This window comes from Antechinus flavipes, chromosome 3, assembly GCF_016432865.1.
Source record: "Antechinus flavipes isolate AdamAnt ecotype Samford, QLD, Australia chromosome 3, AdamAnt_v2, whole genome shotgun sequence".
Classification (NCBI taxonomy): Eukaryota; Metazoa; Chordata; class Mammalia; order Dasyuromorphia; family Dasyuridae; genus Antechinus; species Antechinus flavipes.
In genome coordinates, this window is record NC_067400.1 from 516,147,616 (window position 1) to 516,168,362 (window position 20,747).

Consider the following 20,747-nt stretch of genomic DNA (forward strand, 5'->3'; position numbering starts at 1 on the left):
CAGTATTTGGTTCCACTGGGAAAGATCATTCCTCAATGACCAACCCCTTAATTTATGTCCCAGTTTTAAGAACTGGGTCCTTATTTTCAACCTTTTGCCAAGTCCCTGCCTTGTAATCTACTCCGAACTCCAAAGGAACTGGAGACCTTTCCTGTTGTATCTTTTTGCTTTTGTCACTCCTCCCAGGATGTGGAGCCTTTCCCAGGATTTAAAACCTAGCCCCTGTGGCCGAGTCCCTGCCATTTGCAGCCAGACCCCTCTTGATTCAAAACCCACCTGCCTGATTTATTATTGTTGTTGAGTCATTTTAGTTGTGCCCAATTCTTCTATGTATTTCTGTATTTTGGCAATTGGGGTTAAAGTGACTTGTCCAAAGTCACAAGCAATAAGTGTTCAGTGTGTGAGGCTGCATTTGAACTCCTTGTGTTCAATTCTCCATGACCCCATTTGGGTTTTTTAAGCAAGATCCTAGAGTGGATTGCCATTGGAAACTGAGGCAAACAGGTTTAAGTGACTTGTCCAGGATCACACAGCTAGTCCTGACTCCAGACCTGGCACTCTTGTACACCTGGCGCCACTAGTTGCCACCTGATTTTACTTTGGTCTATTTTCTCCTGAGGGATCCATCCACGTTGGTGCCTCCCACCCACCTCCCAGGCCCCTCCTACTCTGCTGGACCCTTTCTCCTCCCGCTCCCCAGTGCCAGGAGCACCCTTCCTGGAAAGCTTCAGTGAAGTCTCAGAGGAGAGAAGAGCAGGGAGACCTGGGGAATCCCTGGCCCTGGGATCTGGGCCTTTCCCCTTCCTTTACCTGATGTTTCTTCTCTGCTTCTTCCTTTGCTTTCTTCGCACTCATCTCCTTTTTCAGTTTCTCCTCCTCTGCCAGTCGCAGTTTCTCAGCTTCCAAACGGCGAAGATACTGGGGGTGGGGAGGATAATAGCAGACAAAAGGTTAAGAGGAACATCCCTGAGTTTCTAAACTCCAAGGGATCTGTCCAAGCTCTAATGTCCTATAGTACCAGGTCAGTGTATCCCTCAGGAGTGGCTGGGTAAAGGGTTGCTACTAGGTTCTCCCATTCCCAACTCACCTCTGCCTTCAGGCGCCTATGGAGTCTCCGGGCTATCATGCCCCTGGCATAGGCCTGGACCGTCAGGACCGCCCAGAGCCGGTGCCGGAAGGCTCTGCGTACCAGATAGCCCCGACACCTGGCCTGGAAGTCGATGATCTGCCTTCGGGCCAATCGGTACTGCTTGTGGAGCTTCCTGGACCGGTACAAGGCCTGGAGCCGCAGGAAACCAATCCTCATCTGCAATCAAAGTGAGATGTGACTTCAGGACTTCCTCTTCCAGGCAGCTTTGCCATACCCACCCTTCCAGGCCAGGTGCTCCCAGAAAACCCAGAATTCCAACACAATTCTCTGGAGACTCAGATCCTTTATCTCAATTGTCTGTAGCATGCTTTTGCATGATGCCTTCACACTTAGGATTCCCTGAAGATGGGACTGTCTCAACCTCCTTAATGAGAGGGGTCACACTATTGTTCATTCTTGAAGAGGTCCGTGACTTCAGGGAGGTGATTCCATGATATAAAAGTGAATTGGATTTAAGTGAGGGAGGGTTATACAAGGTTACTTGCCTCACTTTCCCCTCCAGAGTCATCTGGGTCCAGTGGCCAGATATAGATCAGGACAACTAGAGATGGCCCTGGACGTGGCCCTTCACAAACAAGGGACTTCCTGTAGGCAGAACCCACATCTCCCTTCAAAATAAATGTTCCCCAAGGGCAGGATCAATATCATATGCTGACAAGGAGTCCCTGACAGCAGAGACAGTGTCTCCTCAGACTAGAAGACATCTGCCTTTTCAGATTAGGTGGTTTCTGAAGGTGAGGATCATATTTTTAACATGACTACTCCCTGAGGGCAGGGACTGACCCTTCAGACCTGGGATACAAAGAGATAAAAACCACTTTTCCACATTCTTTAGTGGCCAAGTTATAGTAATTAATTAATAAGTCTCTCTGCCAAATTAACAAAGTAACAGTCTCCACAAGTTTCTCCAAAGTATATCTAATTACCTCCAAGGGGATGTCATAAAATTCTAAAAAAATTCTAAAAAGAAAATTTATTTTTTATTTTCCCATCCATGATAAGTGTTTGATAAATACTTGTTAAATGATTAAGGAAAAAATACATGTAAGCTAGAGGGAACTTTAAGGACCCTTTCATTTTACAGATGAGGAAGCTGAGAACCAAAGAGAAAAGTAGTTTGGTGTTTCCTTTGATTCCCAATCCATTTTATCATCTTTTTTTTTTTTTTTAAAGAGAAAAGGATATCCCCAAATCAAACACCCCCATTCTGGGTTCCTTATACACAAATCAGAATATCATAGATATAAAGGAAATTAAAGACCAGGAAAACTGTGACATGCCCAAGATCACATGGGAAATAAGTGAAAGAAGTAGAATTTGAATCCAAATCTCCCTGGCTCTAAAATGAGCATTCTTGTGACTGTACCACTTAATAAAGCTGGCTTTCTTAGGGAGACAGCCCACTTTGTGCACTCAGAATGGAAAATGGCAGAGTGAAGATTGATGGGAGTTCCAAGATCTCATCTGAAATGTGGGCAGGCCGGTGAGATGCACTTACCGCCCCATAGTTCCTCCTACACTTGTGGCCCCGCCAGTGCCTCTGAATGAGCGTTGCAGCATTCTTCAGCCTCAGGTAGTTGGACCTTAAAACCATCAGCATCAGCATCAGCACTCTCCACTGACACCAATCAACTTTACAATTTAAAAAGAGCCCTACTCAATAACTGGGGGACTCAGGTAATTCAGGGATTATGGGCCTCATTTTACAGAGGAGGAAGTGTCCAGGGTCACAAAACAACCCAGGAGCACAGTGGGATTGGGATTCACTTCTCCTGACATAGAGTAAGCTGGAGCTCTTTCACTGCAATACCTGGCACTTCTGGCTCCTCCAGTCTCCTATAAATAATCATGGAAAGGAGGAAAGCCAGGGGTTATTTCATCCCTTTTACAAAGGTAGAAATTGAGGCCCAAAGAATGGAAGAATCTTGGCAAAGGTCATGTAGACAGTTAAATATTAGCCCAGCTCAGGGCTAGAGTCCAAATCCCCTGCCTCCAGTGGCTGGCTTGGGCAGAAATTCTGGGCTCCCTCTTCCCAAGTCCTGGGCAGAATGAATGGATCTTCCTGTTATTTTTGTGGATGAAAAACACTATCTCCTTTTTTTTCCCCCAAAGATGACAGTGGGATGGGAAACATATGCATGGTTAGTATGAGGAAGATGTTTATTGCATTCTGTGTTTCTGACATGAGTACCTATATGCACCAGAGTACACACATATGCGTTCAGTATTATATGATTATGAGAATGTATAATTTGTGCATGTGAAAGTATTTGTAAGGACAAAAATGCTTATAAGTCTATATATGGGAGCAATGGATTTGTCAACCCAAATATGGAGATTTACATATGTGAAAATTCATGTCCATGGCTAAATTATTAATATATTTGCATGCTAACATGATGTGTACGTGTAGACTCAATGCCTAATGCAGTGTCTGTCACATAAATGGGACTTGATAGTATATATTTTAGTGAATTAGGGCATGGGCCTACCTATCTGTATGTGGATATTTATGTGGAGTACGTGTTATATGTTTGTATCTACATGTGAACTGCTCTCAAATACCTGTCTTTAAATCCTCGGATGACTTTTTGAAGGAGGATTACTCGGTCGGTGATAGCCTTGTCCCTCTCAATCTCAAGCATCATGTCATGATGATCCTGGGGAGAAAACACACTCTCAATCATCCAGTAGAAAAGGGGTTCTGAGGTGTAGGGGATCCATGAGCATCGAGGAAACTTTTTCCTAACCACCTTTCAGCTACATCACAGATTCCAAGCTTTGAAGGCAAGGCCATATCTCTCCTCGGAGATAATGTCATTAATATGTTATCAGTTGTTCTACTGATTCTGTTCATTTCATTGTTTCAATTCATACTAGTTTCCAGGTTTTTCTGCAATCATCCCCTTCATCATTTTTTTTGCATTTCATTGCATTGATATACCACAATTTGCTTTGCTTGATTATGAATGTTTGTTATAGGAATTTGCTTTCTTTTAAATGAGGGTAAATGGTAGGAAGAGGAAATAAATATTTGTTAATTTACAAATAAAACACAATTATTAAAAATTTCTAATTGGAGGGAAATCAGAGTGCTGTTGAGTTCCTACATCAGACTTCGGAGTCTTCATGTCTAACATTGGTGATGGAGACTGAGACTGATGATTGGGTATACAAGGAAGGGCATTGTAGGATGCCCAAGCCCTGGGCAAACTTCTGTGGGATCAGAGATCAACAGGAAAGAAGATACAAGAGAGTAAATTCAGAAGGTTGTTTTTCTTGTATGACGTTTTGATGACAAGAAAACTATGTATCTATTTAGCCAAAAGTATGCTCTAGGAAGAGCAAAAACAGGACATGGAACAGAGGAGGATTTTGCCTGGCATAGAGCATCTAGTCCCTGAAGCATAGGACAGCTAGAGGAGCTGAGACAGTAGGGACAATGACATTCCCTGATGGGAATAGCTTGGCTGTACTAAGTGCTTTACAAATATTATTTCATTTGAGTCTCTCCACAACCCTGGAAAGTAGATGTTATTATTATTCCCATTTTACAGATGATGAAACTGAGGCAAACAGAGGTTAAGTACATATCCAGAGTCACATAGCCACTAAGTGTCTGAGACCAGATTTGAGCTCAGCACTTTCAGATTCCTGACCCAGCACTCTATCCATTAAGCTAACATTTCTTGTAGATGGATCTAGGTGACTGAGACTGAAAACATTTAGGAGAGAAGGCTGTTCATTAAAGAATGTCTTGATTTGCTATGAATTCAATTTTGGTTTCAGCCAACTGTTAATTTAATTTTTTTCATTTACTTTTATGAACAAAGTGCTTGCAAGGAAAGTTACTAACATAGTCTGGGGTTGTTGAGTGAGTTTCTTTAAATTTCTAGATGGGATCAAAATTTTTTTTAAAATCTTTTCTATCATAGTTTGACTAAAACTTACCTTCCTAGATTTAATTCCCATTATTCCTTTTCACATGCACTGTATTTCAAACAAATTGGACTCCTTGTTGTTCTCCTCAAATTCATCATTTTCCATTTCAATTTTTTTTAACATTTTGTTTCACAAAGTCCCCCCTCAGAGCTCTAACAGTCTATATTCCAAAGACCTTACATTAATATTATATCATCTATGACCTAATGACCCTTCCTGTTCCAACTTTCTGTGTTCTAAGATTTCTTACAACTCTGACATTCTAAGCTCTAAGGTCTCTTCCAGGTCTGACATTCTGTGTTCTAAGGCCCTTCAACTCTGACATTCTATGTTCTTCTAGCTTGATGTCTTTATGAACCTCCAAAAGTCTGTGTCCCCTCTCTAATCCCAATCTCTTGCTAGTGATAGGAAGTAGAAACTGAGGCCCAAAGAATGGAAGAATCTTGGCAAAGTTCATATGGACAGTTATGTCCCACAGCATGGGACTAGAGTCCAAAACTCCTGCCTCCATTAGCTGGCTTGGGCAGAAATGCTGGGCTCCCTCTTCCCATGTCCTGGCAGAATGAATGGATCTTCCTGTTATTCTTGTGGATATAGAACACTCTTTTTTTTTTTCCAAAAATGACAGTGGGGTGGGAAACATATTATATGCATAGATAGTATGATGAAGATGTTTATTGCATTCTGTTTCTGACATGAAAATATATATACAGAGTACACACACATGCGTTCAGTGTTATATAATTATGAGACTGTATAACTTGTGCATGTGAAAATATTTTTAAGTACAAAAATGCTTGTAAGTCTATATGGGAGCAATGGATTTGCCATTCCACTATGTGTAGATTTACCTATGTGAAAATTCATGTCTATGGCTAAATTATTAATGTATTTGCATGTTCTTCAGAATACTTTATATCCAACAGCTTAGATCATTCCAAAAATCCAGAGAAAAAGACAGAATAGGGATTATTAACTCTATTCTATGAAAGAAGGAGATGGAGTCTGCTCAAAGACCACCAGGATCCACAATTCAAGTCTTGATCTGATACCAGGTGCTTCACAACTTTTGAGCCCCTTATAAAGCCAAAACTTCTCCCAAAGGTCCACTAGGGCCCAGAAATCACTTCAATAGCTGGGTTAGGACCAAATTGTCATCCAAGTCACTGTCACAGTCCTACAGAGATGGGGCCATTCTTCTTTCCCACTCTCCCTACCCCTTTGTGCCCTAGACAAGCTCTATTTCAAGTGACTATTATTATTTCTATTACAAAAGATAATAACAAGCCTTGAAACACTATGAAGATAAATCTGTCATCTTCATAAGCAATAACAACAGATTTATATAGTGATTTGAAGTTTGTTATGATCATTTACAATAATAACAATCATTATTATTTCTATGATAGCACTTTCTGTAAGATAGCTAGTACAAGTATCATTAGTCCCATTTTTACATAAAGAAAACTGAGACTCAGATAAGAAATCTGACATCTCAGACTGATCCTCAGAACAGGACCCGTACCCAGATGTCCCTTAGCCCTTCTAGCACACAAGCTGCCTTTATCATGCGAGGATGCCTTGTTGTGAAAGAAGGCTTTCCTGTGTGTCTGAGAGCGACCTTCCATGCTTCCTGACACACCAACCCCGGTCTTCCCCTCTTAACCTCCCTCTTTCCCCATTTCCTGCTCAGGCAGCTGGCGGAGCCAGATAACACCTGCCAGGCCAGTGGCAGTAAGGGGGACCGCAGAAACAAATATGGAGGGACACGTGGGTGTAGCTGACTGGAGAAAAGGCTGAGCTGAGCCCCTCCAAGCACGGCATGGACCAGCTGGGAGCCATGAAGAAAGCAGACTCTGTAGAATAAAAAGGAGGGGAACTCTGTTGCAAAGTACATTAGAGCTGACACCTGAGTTACGGACCCACTGACTGAATGAACGGCCAGAGACTTACAACACAGCCTCTCAAATCAGAAAAGGGAACTTGGAAAATGAGCACAGACAGTCAGAGGTAGAAGAGGCTTTAGAGCATGGAATGTCATTGTTGGCAAGGACTTTAAAGCATAGAAGGAGAACTAGAAGGGCCTTAGAGCACAGAATGCCAGAGCTGAGAAGGGCCTTGGAACAGGGAAAGCCCGAGCTGGGTTTGGGCACCCACCAAGGAAGACAGCTTTGCTGGAGGTGTCTTGAGATCCCAACAATCTAAATCAGTTCTGAGATTTTTAAAAAATGGTAAACTATGGGTCTGTGTATATGAATGATTGTTTCAGAAAATGGGCACAATTTTGATGAATTTTCAAACCAAGGATCATATTATGCTGTGTAATAATATGCACTTATTTTGAGGAGGGGTTTTTTGTAAGATAATCTGAATTTTGCCAAATTTCATATTTCAAATTTGAACTCAGCTCCACCTGACTCCAGGACTGATGCTCTATCCACAATAATGTGCACTTATGTGGGAGCTGCCTGCCAGAAGATATGGACTATTTCACTTGTATCATGAATAATTTAATGCTCACCCTCTATACTGGCCAGACTGGACCAACTCAATGTTCTAAGAGGTATCCACTATGTTTTATTATGTATGTAAAACATACTAAAAAAGCACTTAGCTTGACACACAGTAACTGTTTAACAATCTCAATATCTCTCTGTGTGTCCCTGTGTGTATGTGTCTCTGTCTCTTTCCATTTCTCTCTCTCTCTCTCTCTCCCCATTTCTCTTTCTGTTTTTTTCTCTCTCTGTTTCTCTCTGTCTCTGTCTCTCTCCGTTTCTCTCTGTTTTTCTCTCTCTCTGTTTCTCTCTCTGTTTCTCTCTGTGTGTCTCTATCTCTCTCTATTTCTCTCTGTGTGCCTCTGTCTCTGTCTCTCTCCACTTCTCTCTCTCTTTCTCTCTGTCTCTTAGAGCCTATGGTTCTAGACAAAACCAAGGCCAAGATCTAGCTGAATTCTTCCAATGTTGTCCTGTAACTAAAATAATCCATTTTTGGAGTGACACAGCCAATAGAAGATCTGAGAGAGACATTCTTCTAGCCTAAGACAACTCAGGAAAGATCTGTAATCCTGGGGTGGGTGCAGGCCCCAAGTGCAGGAGTGCCAGTCAGTGGTGGGCCTTGGAAGCAGGCATAAGAACAGCAAGGGAAGCAGCTGCAGCTCCCGGGAGCTTTCAGTCCACGGACAGTAAGGGAATCAGACAACTGGTCAAAAAGAGATTAGCAAGACCCTTTGCTGGGTACAGCTAGTGCTGGTTGACACTTCCATTGCCTATAAGCACTCCTGAGTTACATTTCCAGGATGGAGAGGAGCATTTGTGGTTGGTCATCCTAAAGGAGCCGGGGTTTTGTTACAGTTTCAGGGCCAAGAGGAGCATTAACTATTCAAGACTACTCTGATCAATACAGTGATCTATGATAATTCCAAAGGACTCATGATGAAAAAATGCTCTCCATCTCCAGAAAGAGAACTTATGAACTCTGACTAAAAATTGAATTAATTAAAATTGAAATTGAAATTTTGAAAACTGAAATAATTATTTTCTATTTTTTTTGCTTTGTTTTGCAATATGACTAATATGAAATATGTTCTGTATGATTTCATAAATAAACTGTTTGCCTTTTCAATGGTGGGGGTAGAAGACAGGATGAAAATCTGGGACTCAGAATTTAAAAGTAAAGCATGTTTAAAATAAAATAAAATAAAATAATTAATTTTTTTTTAAAGAAAATATACAATGAGCTTAGAGATATAATCTGGTGCTATTTTTGGAATTCCTTCCCCTACTCCAGAATGAGGTAGAGCTCTTGACCCTTCATCCTCCCCTATAACCACCATTAAGTGGAGAGGGATGCTCATACATTACCCCATACTTTACCTTCAGAAAGATCTTAGTTTTGCCAATCTGCCAATCATCATGTCTCCCTAGCACAACCTCAGCAATGCGTTGGCAAGTGCCCCGAAGATCTTCCTGGAGAGGGGAGAGTGTTGAAAGAGAAAATAAAGTTAGTCTGGTTTGACTTGTTCTTGATGAAAGCATTCTATGTTTTCAGGGCCCTCCCAACTCTGCTCTTTTATGTTCCAAATCCCCTTTCTAACTCTGACATTCTATATTCCAAGCTCCTTTGCAGCTGACATTCTATGTTTTCACTGTCCTCCCAGCTCTGATATCTTTCTTCTCTAGTATTCTGTGTTATAAGTTTTCTTTCCTTCTTTCTCTTAAATTTTATGTACTAAGTCCCTTTCTAACTCTGAAATTACCTCTTCTAGGTCCCTTTCCAACTCTGATGTTCTGTGTTCTAACACCCCTCCTAGATCTGATATTCTGTGTTCTAGGGCCTTCCACATCTGAAAATCTACATGGCCCCTAAGCCGGGTCTTGAAGGAACATGGGGATTTCAACAGATATAATGAGGAAAGAGTACATTCTACCTATTGATATCCTCATTCTCCAAGGCTCAGCACAGGGGCTTGCCTTTCTAGGGCCTTTTGATTTCCCACATCCTACCCAACCTCTGAAAATATAAATTCTCTTACAAACCACCAGAGAGATGGCCTATTCATAGGAGCCCAACATTATCTCCTACTTTAGTTCAGTAATTGCAAAATAAAAATATCACATTGTACCTTAGGTGCCTCAGAACTCCTCAGAGAGCTACTAAATGCTCTTCCCAACAGCCCTGTGAAATGGGCCACCCAGGTCTTACTATAATTTTCATGTGCAAGATAATAAAACTGAGCCCAGAAAGGAGAATGACCAACCTATTTGTTGTCACTTAGGAAATTAATGACAGAACCAGGACTTGAAGCCAGGTCTGCTGACTCTGTTGGCCCCGGGGCTCTTTTTATGATGGTAAGCTTCTCCCCTGGCCCAAGTTCAAATTCAAGCTCATCTTTTTATCGATAAATAAGAATGTTGGCCTAGAAGAACTGTTAGAACTCTCTCAACTCTCTCTTTGTGATATTAGACCCAATTTCAAAGTTCAAAAATCCTCTCTTCAATTTTCTTCTTGAAGGTGACATGATATCTATCAATCACAAAACATTTCTTAAGTGCCTACTTACGGCAAGCTAGACACTGTGCTAAGAGCTGGGGATACATATCAAGAGGCAAACAGCAGTCCCTGCCCTCAAGGAAATTACTGTCTAAAGAGGGAGACAACATGCAAACATCTATGTACAGGAAAGGTAAATAAATACAGGATGAATAGGAGATAATTAACAGAGGGAAGGGACTAGAATTAAAACGAGATGGAAGAAGCTTTTAGTAAAAAATGATATTTTATTGGGACTTAATAGAAGCCAAAGAGATCAGTAGTTAGAAGAGAAAAGGGGAGAGGTTCTAGACAAGGGGGAGCAGCTGGAGAAAATGCCTGAAGCCGAGAGGAGTGTCTTATTTGTGGAACAGCCAGCATCCCTGGATGGAAGAGCATATATTAGGGAGCAAAGTGTAAGAAGGCTTTTAGAAAGTTGGGAGGGAGTTAGGTTATGAAGAGTTTTGTGTGCCCCACAGCATTTTGTATTTGCTCCTGGAGTCACCAGAGTTCAGAGAGAAACATGGTTGATCCTGTGCTTTAGATAAGGTAGAATTTCCTAAGAATCCCAGAGATCATTCAATTTACAAAATATAAAATTAGATGAAACCTGCCCCACAATGGAATGGGCTGCCTTCGAAGGGGAAAACGTGATGAGTTCCCTGAAAGGGATAGTATTTAAGTAGCTTTTGCTACTTAGCACATGGTCTGGTACATAACAGATACTTAATATACAAGCACATGTTTGCTGATTGATTCTTAGCATATCATTTAAAGCGCTTCCCAATGTGCCTCCAACCTATCTCTCCAGGTTTCTCTCATAGAATTTATATTCCAGTCGAACCAGACAACGAACGGGCCCCTAATCTTATCCTGCCCTTTCTGACTGTGAATATCAGTCAGATATTCACATCTGGAATATGTTCAGATATTCACATCTGGAATATGTTCACATATTCCAGATACCCATTCCTCATCTCTACCTGTTGAAATGTTTCTCTTCTCCCCGAGTCTAACCTGAATGATGTGGATTCCATGAAATCTTCCCTGAATTTCTCAGCTGAAAGGGTTCACTACTTCAACAAACTTCCAGAGAAGACTTTGTCTGGATTTATCCTTTGCCCTTGTCAAAATCTTCCTTTTCTACCCATCTGTGTATATGCCATATCCTTTCCCCATACCAGATTGTAAACTCCTTAAGGAAAGGGGCTTTGTTGTTTTCTACCTTTGTATTCCCAGGTCTGAGTATAGAGCTCTAAAACAAAATATTTGGTGAATTCAATTGAATGGTCTCTTACCTGCCTTTGGGCTCCTATATCCATCCCTTAACCTTATCCCCTTCCTGCCCCATTTTGTTAATAGTCGCCCAAAACCTCCAGAGGCTGGCCTGGCTCTGTCTTCACACAAAGATGCCCCAGATGTCTGGGGGCCACTACACAGCTTGTCCAGCTGTACCTGCTTGTAAGCTGGCTTCACCCCAGGCATAAGCACACGGTAGCGCTCCACAAACTCCACAAAGGTGTATCGGATAGGGTAGCCAGCCCGGCGGATCCTTATGGTTTCCATCATCCCAGAATATCTCAGCTGACGCACACAAAGGTGCCGGTCAAAGAGCTGGTGGGAAAACAGGATAAGTGAGGAACAGCCTTCCCTCCAGTGCTCTGCCTGACTTCCTCCTGACATTAGACAGAGCACTATAGTAAAAGGATAATAATTGTAAGTCCAGGGTTTGGGGCCAGAGGGCCTGGGTGGGTAATCTCAGCTCCTTCTCTTATTAACTGGAACCTCTGACTAGTTTTCATTTTTTTCCTTGGCAAAATGGGAATAATAATTTTTAGACTACTCTATACTATGGGGTTATTCATAGGATCAAGTTTCGAGTTGGATTTTTAGAGGTCAACTAATATCATTTGTCAACTAATGAAAAGAAGGCCAAAAAAAATTGAGTCATATACCCAAGTTCTCATCCATAGTAAGTGACAAGGCTGAGATTCAAATCCAAGTACTCTGATCCAAAATTTGGTATTCATAGGATTATAGATCCAGGACAAAAAGAGCTTTTACCAGCCATCTACTCCAATCCTTCCTTCTTTCGCTGAAGCAATTGAGGTTAAATGACTTTCCCAGGGTCACACAGCTAGAAAGTGTTAAGTGTCTGAGGCCAGATTTGAATTCAGGTCCTCCTGACTCCAGGGCTGGTGCTCTACCCACTGCGCCACCCAGCTGCCCCTAATCTTTTCATTTTTGCAAATAAGGAAACCGAGGTCTAGAGTGATTAAGCAATTTTATCCAAAGTTGCTCAGGTAGTAAGTAATTGGAGGAACCAGGATTTTCACCTAGATCATCAGACTCTAAGTGAGCATTCATGTACCATCCGATGCTGCCAATGAAAAGCTGTATATAAGACATTTTGTAACCTTTAAGGACTTTAGAACTTATGGTTCCTGCCCAAAAGGCTTTCAAACTGGGCATACCCTTTGGTCCAGCAGTGTCTCTACTGAGACTGTATCCCAAAGAGATCTTAAAGGAGAGAAAGGGACCTGTGTGTGCAAGAATGTTTGTGGCAGCCCTGTTTGTAGTGGCCAGAAGCTGGAAGCTGAGTGGATGCCCATCAGTTGGAGAATGGTTGAGTAAATTGTGGTATATAAATGTTATGGAATATTATTGTTCTGTAAGAAATGACCAGCAGGATGAATACAGAGAGGCCTGGAGAGACTTACATGAACTGATGCTGAGTGAAGTGAGGAGAACCAAGAGAACATTGTACACAGCAACAAGATTACGTGATGATCAATTCTAATGGATGTGGCTCTTTTCAACAATGAGATAATTCAGGCCAATTCCAATAGACTTGCAATGGAGAGAACCATCTGCATCCAGAAAGAGGACTATGGGGACTGAATGTGGATCACAACATAATATTTTCATGTTTTTGCTTGCTTGTTTTTTTTCTTCTCATTTTTTCCTTTTGATTTGATTTTTTGGTGCAGCATGATGAATTGTACATGCTTAACCTATATTGGATTACTTGCTACTTAGAGAGTAGGGAGGGAAGGAGAAAAATTTGGAAATAAAGTTTTACAAGGGTGAATGTTGCAAACTATCTTTGCATGTATTTTGAAAAATAAAAACCTATTATTATTTAAAAGCAAAACAAAAAACAAAAAAAAAAAAAAAAAAAAAAAAAGAACCTGTGTAGAACCTGAAGTTAAGACCAGCAGCCTCTCTTCACTTCATTGTCAAAATAAAGAGGAGTTTTTCCTTTACCCAGCATGTAGTCCCATGCTAGCAAAGAGCATCCCTTTGCAGGTTCCTGCCTAGTCCTGTCCAGAAAGGAAGCATTCTCTTCTCAGGATCAAGAGAAGGCAAAGTTCTTTGGAAACAATGGACAGCTGGAACATTCCAATGCTACACCACCACTCTTATCTTTCTGTTGTTATCATCCAGGCACCCCCAGTAACTCTTCATCCCCCAACAATCAATTTCACTGGTATAGGAAACTGAGTCAATAAGCATTCATTAATGTGCTAAGACACTGTGCTAATGAGATACAAAAAGAGGCAAAAGATAGTTCCTGCCCTCAAAGAGCTTACAATCAATCAATAACCATTTATTAATTACCCACTTTTTGTTAGAGGCACTTTGATAAGTGCCAGATACAAAAAGAGCCAAAAGATAGTTCTTGCCCTTGAGCAACTTATATTCTAACAAGGGATATAGCACATATAAATTAGAACATTTAAGAAAAATAAAAATTACAAGGGAAAAACAATAGTTCATGAAGCATTATTGAAACAGAGTCATTTATCATTAGCATCCTCTCTCATCTTCAGCATCATCATTATTCCCTTCCTTTGGCCCCCACGCATGCTACTTAGGAAAACCACAGGGATCTTTAGGACATAGGGATGAGTTCTCCATCTCTCCAGTCAATGTACCAAGGCTTATATTTTTTGTTTGATTGTTTATGGAAGCTTTTTATTTTCAAAACATATGCAAGGATAATTTTTCACCACTGATCCTTGCAAAATCTTGTGTTCCAATTTCTCCCCTTCTCCCACCCTTTCTCCTAATTAGCAAGAAATCCAATACATGTTAAATATGGTAAAAATATATGTAAATCCAATATAAGTATACGTATTTATACAATTATCTTGTTGCACAAGAAGAATCTTGTTGCACAAAAAGGAAAAAAGAGAAAGAAAATAAAATTTGAGCAAACAACAATAAAAGAAGTGAAAATGCCATGTTGTAGTCCACACTCAGTTCCCACAATCCTCTCTCTGGATGTAGATGGTTCTCATCATTACAAGATTATTGAAACTGGTCTGAATCATCTCATTGATGAGAAGAGCCACATCCATTAGAATTGATCATCGTATAGTCTTGTTGTTGCCATGTACAATGAAAACCTGGTTCTGCTCACTTCACTTAGCATCAGTTCAGGTAACTCTCTCTAAGATCATCTTCTTGATATTTCTTATAGAACAATAATATTCCATAACATTCATATACCATCACTCATTCAGCCATTCTCCAACTGATGGGAATCCATTCAGTTTCCAGTTTTTTGCCACTACAAAAAGGGCTGCTACAAACACTTTTGTACTGTGGGTCCCTTTCCCTCCTTTAAAATCTCTTTGAGATATAGGCCCAATAGAAACACTGCTGAGTCAAAGGATGTGCACAGTTTGATAACTTTTTGAGCATAGCTCCTGATTGCTCTCCAGAATGGTTGGATCCGTTCACAACTCCACCAACAATGTATTAGTGTCCCAGTTTTTCCACATCCCCTCCAGCATTAGTCATTATCTCTTCCTGTCATCTTAGCCAATCTGACAGGTGTGTAGAGGTATCTCAGAATTGTCTTAATTTGCATTTCTCTTATCAATAGTGATTTGGAACACCTTTTCATATGACTAGAAATAGTTTCAAATTTTTCATCTGAAAATTGTCTGTTCATAACCTTTGACCATTTATCATTTGGAGAATAAGGCTTATCTTAAATACAGAACTATGGCAGAAAAACTAAGGCTTATTTTTAAGAGGCATATGCTTATCTCATAATGACTTAAATCACCTAAAGGAACTACTGTGTGTGTTTAAAGTCACAGAATCTCAGAGCTGGAGGGGAACCCATAACTTCTTTCTTTCTCTAGTCCAACTTGTGCTTGAACAGGAATCTCCTATAATCTCCTTGACTAGCAGACATCCAGTGAGAACTCTTAAAGAAAGCCTCCTATTTTTGGACAGTTGTGGTTGATTGTTCGCAAGCTTTTTCTTATTTCAATTTTCTTATTTCAAATTTGTGTCCTTTTAATTTCTATCCAATGTTTGTGATTCTTCTGGACCTAGACAAGAGATCTCTATAAGGGAACAGCTGGCATATCAAAAGATGACCTAAGTCTTTTCTTATGTCAAGATTTTTCCTGGAAGTCCAATGAAACCTATGGAGTCCTCAGAATAATGTTTTTAGATGAATAAAAAAGTAGTACATTGGATTATAAAGGAAGCCAAATATGTTGAAATACAGTTACAAAACACACAGAGACACACAGACACACAGACAGACAGACAGACACACATATTTGAAACCAAGTTCATGAAGATCACATTTAGAACCCCTGGTTCAGATGGCCCCTTATTGTTGTTCTCAGTCATTTCAGTTATGTCCAACTCTTTGTAACCCTATTTGGGATTTTTCTGGCAAAAATGCTAGAGGATCCCTCTTATTTCTGGAGTTAGTTCTAAGGTTTCTTACTGCTCTGATATCCCATATTCTGTTATTCTGATTCACTGTCTGAAGAGGACACTGTCTTTTAAAATCTAATTACTGATAGTTGCTCCCAATGAGTCATTGTCACCTAGTTCCTCAGTTACTTTGAAATGGCTCTGACATCATTTCTTAGTCAATAAATATTTCAGAGAAGTTTCTCATCCCCATGGCTTCCCACTCCTCAGTCTAATTTGCTATCTAAGAACCAAGCACAAAGCTAACGTGAACTGGGGGGAGGGGCAATTTGGGCTTTGCCCTAGCAGGGGTCCTCAAACTAAAGCCGGGGGCCAGATGCGGCAGCTGAGGACGTTTATCCCCCTCACCCAGGGCTATGAAGTTTTTTTACTTAAAGACCCACAAAACAGTTTTTGTTTTTATTATAGTCCGGCCTTCCAATAGTCTGAGAGATAGTGAACTGACCCCCTATTTAAAAAGTTTGAGGATCCCTGCTTGGAGTGATAAACTTTGTACATGCACTCAGCAGCAGAACCTGTCTTAATAATAAATTCCTTCTGCTTATTTGCTTCTTAGATTACTTTCTCATCAATAATTAGAAAGCCATTTTGGGAATAGTTTGATGCGCTTTGCCTGAGGTACACTTTTGCCCTCTGCTAAAATTGTTAGTTATAACTGAGTATTCATTTTAACCAACTCAAGGTGCCAAGGTGAAATAAGTATTGACAACCGCATCATCTAAGAAGAGAGACATGAGGAAATATCTCCCAAAGAAAAAATTCAAGGAGCAAAACTGACTGTGATGAACTGAGAGCAGAAGACCCCTTCACCTACTTTTACTAGCTTAAAATGGGGCTATTGATGCCTCCCTCTCCTTAATTCCACTAAAGATCAATGCCCTAGTTCTGTGTAACTATGGTAAGGGATGTTATCTCTTTAAGGTTTTAATTTCCTCATCAGTAAAATGTTAATTTTAATAATTACATTATTTTTCTCATAAGAATTATTGACAGAAAATGTTTTGTAAACATTAAAAACTTCATAAATGTGATTGATCATTACCAACAACAATATAAGTATTACTAATGTTCTCTGGGCTTGAAAATTATATGTTCTAAAGTTTCTCCCAGCCCTGACATTCTGTATTCTAAGGTCCTTCCCAGCTCTGAGATGCTACATTCTATGCACTTCCAAGTTCTGATATTATGAGTTCTAAGATTCTAGCTCTGATAGTCTGTACTCTAAGGTCCCTTCAAGCTCTGACATTCTGTGTTCAAAGCTTCAAGCTGTTCTCCAGCAGGTGCCGACTTGACCTACACTTGTCATTCCTCCTTCCAGCTCCCCCATAATCCTCCAACTCCCCAGGGGAGCTGGGCCCTTCCTGTTACTCACCATGGGCTTCTTGAACTCATTGGGCTTGATGCAGCGAACGAAGAAGGGCTGGCAGACGCTGAGGGTTCGCATCAGCAGCTCCAGGGAGCGTTTGAACTGACTGCTGAGAGTAGGGGAGCGCTTCCTGGTCTCTGCTCCCTAGCACAGGAGAGGAGCAGAGGGAACTGGTCAGACTCAGGAAGGGGAGGAGTGACAGTTGGGGGTGGGAGTGGGGAGAGACTTTTCCTCCCCCATTCCCTACAGGCCCTGAACCCAGGCGGGACCCAGGGAAGGGAAAGGAAAGGAAGGAGGTCAGCAGAGGCCAGGGACACAGCCTGAGAGAGCCCAGCTGAGGGAATGGGAAACGGAAGGGGCTGGGGCCAAGCTTTTTATTTCCCCTCTCTTTGAGGCAATTTCTCTGTTTTTGAGCTTTTTTTTTTTATTATTATTAGAAACCCACAGAAGGGCAAAGCTGTAGAGTAAGAGAACCTGAGTTTGAATTCTGACTTTAAATTTTACTGCCTATATGGGGTGTCCCAAAGATCTTAGTGCAGTTTAAATCTTTAATAGCTTAGAGTTAATTTTTGTGCTGCATCACCACAAATCATCAGTCGTCAGTGTTCTCCCTTAGAAAATCTCTTTAAGATCTCTTTTGGCTCAACAGTTGTGTGACCTTGGACAAATCACCTGTCCTCTGGGCAGAACTAAAACAACAATCAATAGTATGAAAACTAAAACAACAATCAATAGTATGAAAACAAACATTTTTGAGAACTTGTATGGACAGATGAAGAATGAAGTGAACAGGAGTAAAAGAGCATTTGAAACAATAACAGCAAATGCCTTCAAAAGCCTTAAGTACATTGACCAATCATGATCTCAAAGGATCATGAGATACCTACTATGCAGCCTCTCTGAGTGCTCACACACACACACACACACACACACACACACACACACATACAGAAAGAGAGAGAGAGAGAGAGAGAAAGAGAGAGAGAGAGAGAGAGAGAGAGAGAGAGAGAGAGAGAGAGAATTAGTTTTGTTTTTTGCTGAGGCAATTGAGGTTAAGTGACTTGCCCAGGGCCACACAGCCAGGAAGTGCTAAGTCTTTGAGATCAAATTTGAACTCAGGTCCTCCTGACTTCAGGACTGGTGCTCTATCTCCTGCACCACCTAGCTGCCCCCAGCCATATATATATATTTTTAAACATGATCAGTTTGGGAATTTGTTTTGCTTGACTATGCATATTTTTTTGCAAAGAATTTTGCTTTCTACTTTTTTTGCCCAAGAAGGTAAGAGAGAAAACAAATTTTCTTCCATTAAAAAAATAAAAATTTAATGAAAAAGAAATATGGCTCTTAATAATAAGGAAGCATTTATATAGGACTTTTAGATTTGTCATATGCTTTGCAAATACTACTTTATTTAATATTCGAAGCAAATCTATGAGATAGATATCCCCATTTTATAGATGAGGAAAGTAAACCTGAAACAAATTAAGTGATTTGCCTAACACCAAATAGCTACTAAATGTCTAAATTCAGCTCTTCCTAATTCCAAATATAAGATCTATTCATCATTCCCTGTCTAATTCTCTCTGCTTTCCAAGTGAAATCATAAGATTAACAACAAATTCATATTTCTATTATAATTTAATGTGATATGTGAGTTTGTCACTAACATCCATGTTATTATTTCTATTATTAATGACCCTATCACTTCAAGTTTATCTTGGCCATGTGGCCTTTATTCACTATCCTTTGGATTCATTTTTCTCTGAGCCTCTGTTTCCCTACCATTCAATTCTATCACTTAGTGATTTTCCAACTAGCTGTGTAAGGAGTGAGGGTTAAGTGAGGAGCTGGAAGGCAGGTAGAAGAAAGCTATTCAAGGGAAGGGCCAGGAGACATTTCCTCCTAGCAAAGAAAATATAAAACATTGCCAATACCCTCTGAAAGGGATTGTCACAGCAACAGATTAGTTCTGCTTTAGCCTCTCTAGGGCAGAAGTAGAAGCAATAGAGATGAGGCACAGGGAGGTAGTTTTCAGGTTTTCAACATAAAGATGGATCTCCTAACAATCACAGCCAATCCAAAGTAGAATAGTCTGCTTCTGTAAGAAATGAACTCCTAATCCCTGGAGGTATCCAAGACTGAAAGACATCCTGAAGGAAGGCTGTCCTGAGCTAGAGCAGCTGAGATCCCTTTTCTGATTCTGAGAATCTAGGATTCTAAGATCCTCCATTCTCACCAGGTGGCTCAGGACAAAGGGAGAGAAACACTCTAGAAAATAAATGAGAATGTTCTGACAACCCAGCCTGGCTGTCCCAGGTAAAGCCAGGCTCTCCTCCCCTCCTGAGGATCCCCTATTGGCCAGCCCTGAGTCCTTATTTTAACTGATCTCATGACCCTTAATGAGATTTGCTCAGTCAAATCCTCTAGCAGAGGAATGGAAGGAGCTGGGGTGTGGAGGAAGGGGTATTAAAGAAGTAGGCTAATCTTTACTGAGCTTCACCTCCTGGGAGGTGGGGGGGGGAAGGAGAGGGGACCTGCCTTCCAGCTGCCTCTGGGGTTTCTCTCTGGAGGTCTGGTTACTGCTCCATGCTTGTTACCCCACTCCCTACTACAAACCGAGTTTGATTTCTCAAACACCAAACTCCAATTTGCAATGATAGTCATCCACACCTGGAAGACTCTCCATCTACCTTTTTTCAAAGCTCAAATCTCATCTTCAGGGTCCTCTCAGATACTAGTAGTGCCTTCCTCTCAGATTACTTTCCAATTTCTCTGTATATAACTTGATTATACCCAAAAGTCTTTAAAAGCTTAACTAAGACTTTGGGGATGCCCTGCACATCCCTGTTGTCTCCCCCATAGGAACATGAGGTATATTTTTGCCTTTCTTTGTATTAATTAGCACAGTGCCTGGTACATACTAATGCTTTATAAATGCTTGCTGACATGCAACCACTTCCCTGGAGGTGTTGCTGTGAAGGAAGATCTGTATGAATTAGAAAAGTGGTAGAGAAATAAGAGCTGTTGTCATTCCTTTCAGAAAGGTTTGAATGCCAATGATTTGTTGGGCAAGTCACAACCTTTCTAGTCTTTAACTTCTCCATTTGTAAAATGAGGCTATTCATCTCTGACATGTCTCCCCCAGGGGCCTTTTGTGATTAACCAAAGGCAAAAATGTATGTATAAGCCCTTTATACATACTTTCTGCTTATGTATAAGCAGAAAGATCATACAAAATGTAATGATGTGTGTAATATATATTGGATCACTTGCTGATGGGAGGAGGGGATAGGGATAAAGGAGTGAAAAAATTAAAATACAGGGTTTTGTAGGGGTGAATGTTGAAAATTATCCAATATATATTTTGAAAATAAAAATCTATAATTTTTTTTTCTTTTTTGCTAAGGCAATTGGGGATAAGCAACTTGTCCAGAGTCACAGAGGTAGGAAGTGTTAAGTATCTGAGGTCAAATTTGAACTCAGGGCCTCCTCACTTTAGGGCTGGTG

General features: G+C 40.7%; 1 protein-coding gene across 1 annotated transcript in view; it reads right to left on the reverse strand.

Annotated features, from left to right (window-relative positions):
* The window catches only part of MYO7A (myosin VIIA), a 151,872-nt gene that overhangs the window by 77,495 nt on the left and 53,630 nt on the right, over nt 1–20,747 (reverse strand). Inside the window, exons 14-20 of the mRNA XM_051987061.1 lie at nt 17,244–17,381; nt 11,576–11,734; nt 8,965–9,057; nt 3,716–3,810; nt 2,649–2,733; nt 1,088–1,306; nt 811–918 (exon numbers count right to left, since the gene is read on the reverse strand). Coding sequence (XP_051843021.1) covers nt 811–918; nt 1,088–1,306; nt 2,649–2,733; nt 3,716–3,810; nt 8,965–9,057; nt 11,576–11,734; nt 17,244–17,381 — 897 coding nt within the window. The remainder of the gene's footprint in view (nt 1–810; nt 919–1,087; nt 1,307–2,648; nt 2,734–3,715; nt 3,811–8,964; nt 9,058–11,575; nt 11,735–17,243; nt 17,382–20,747) is intronic.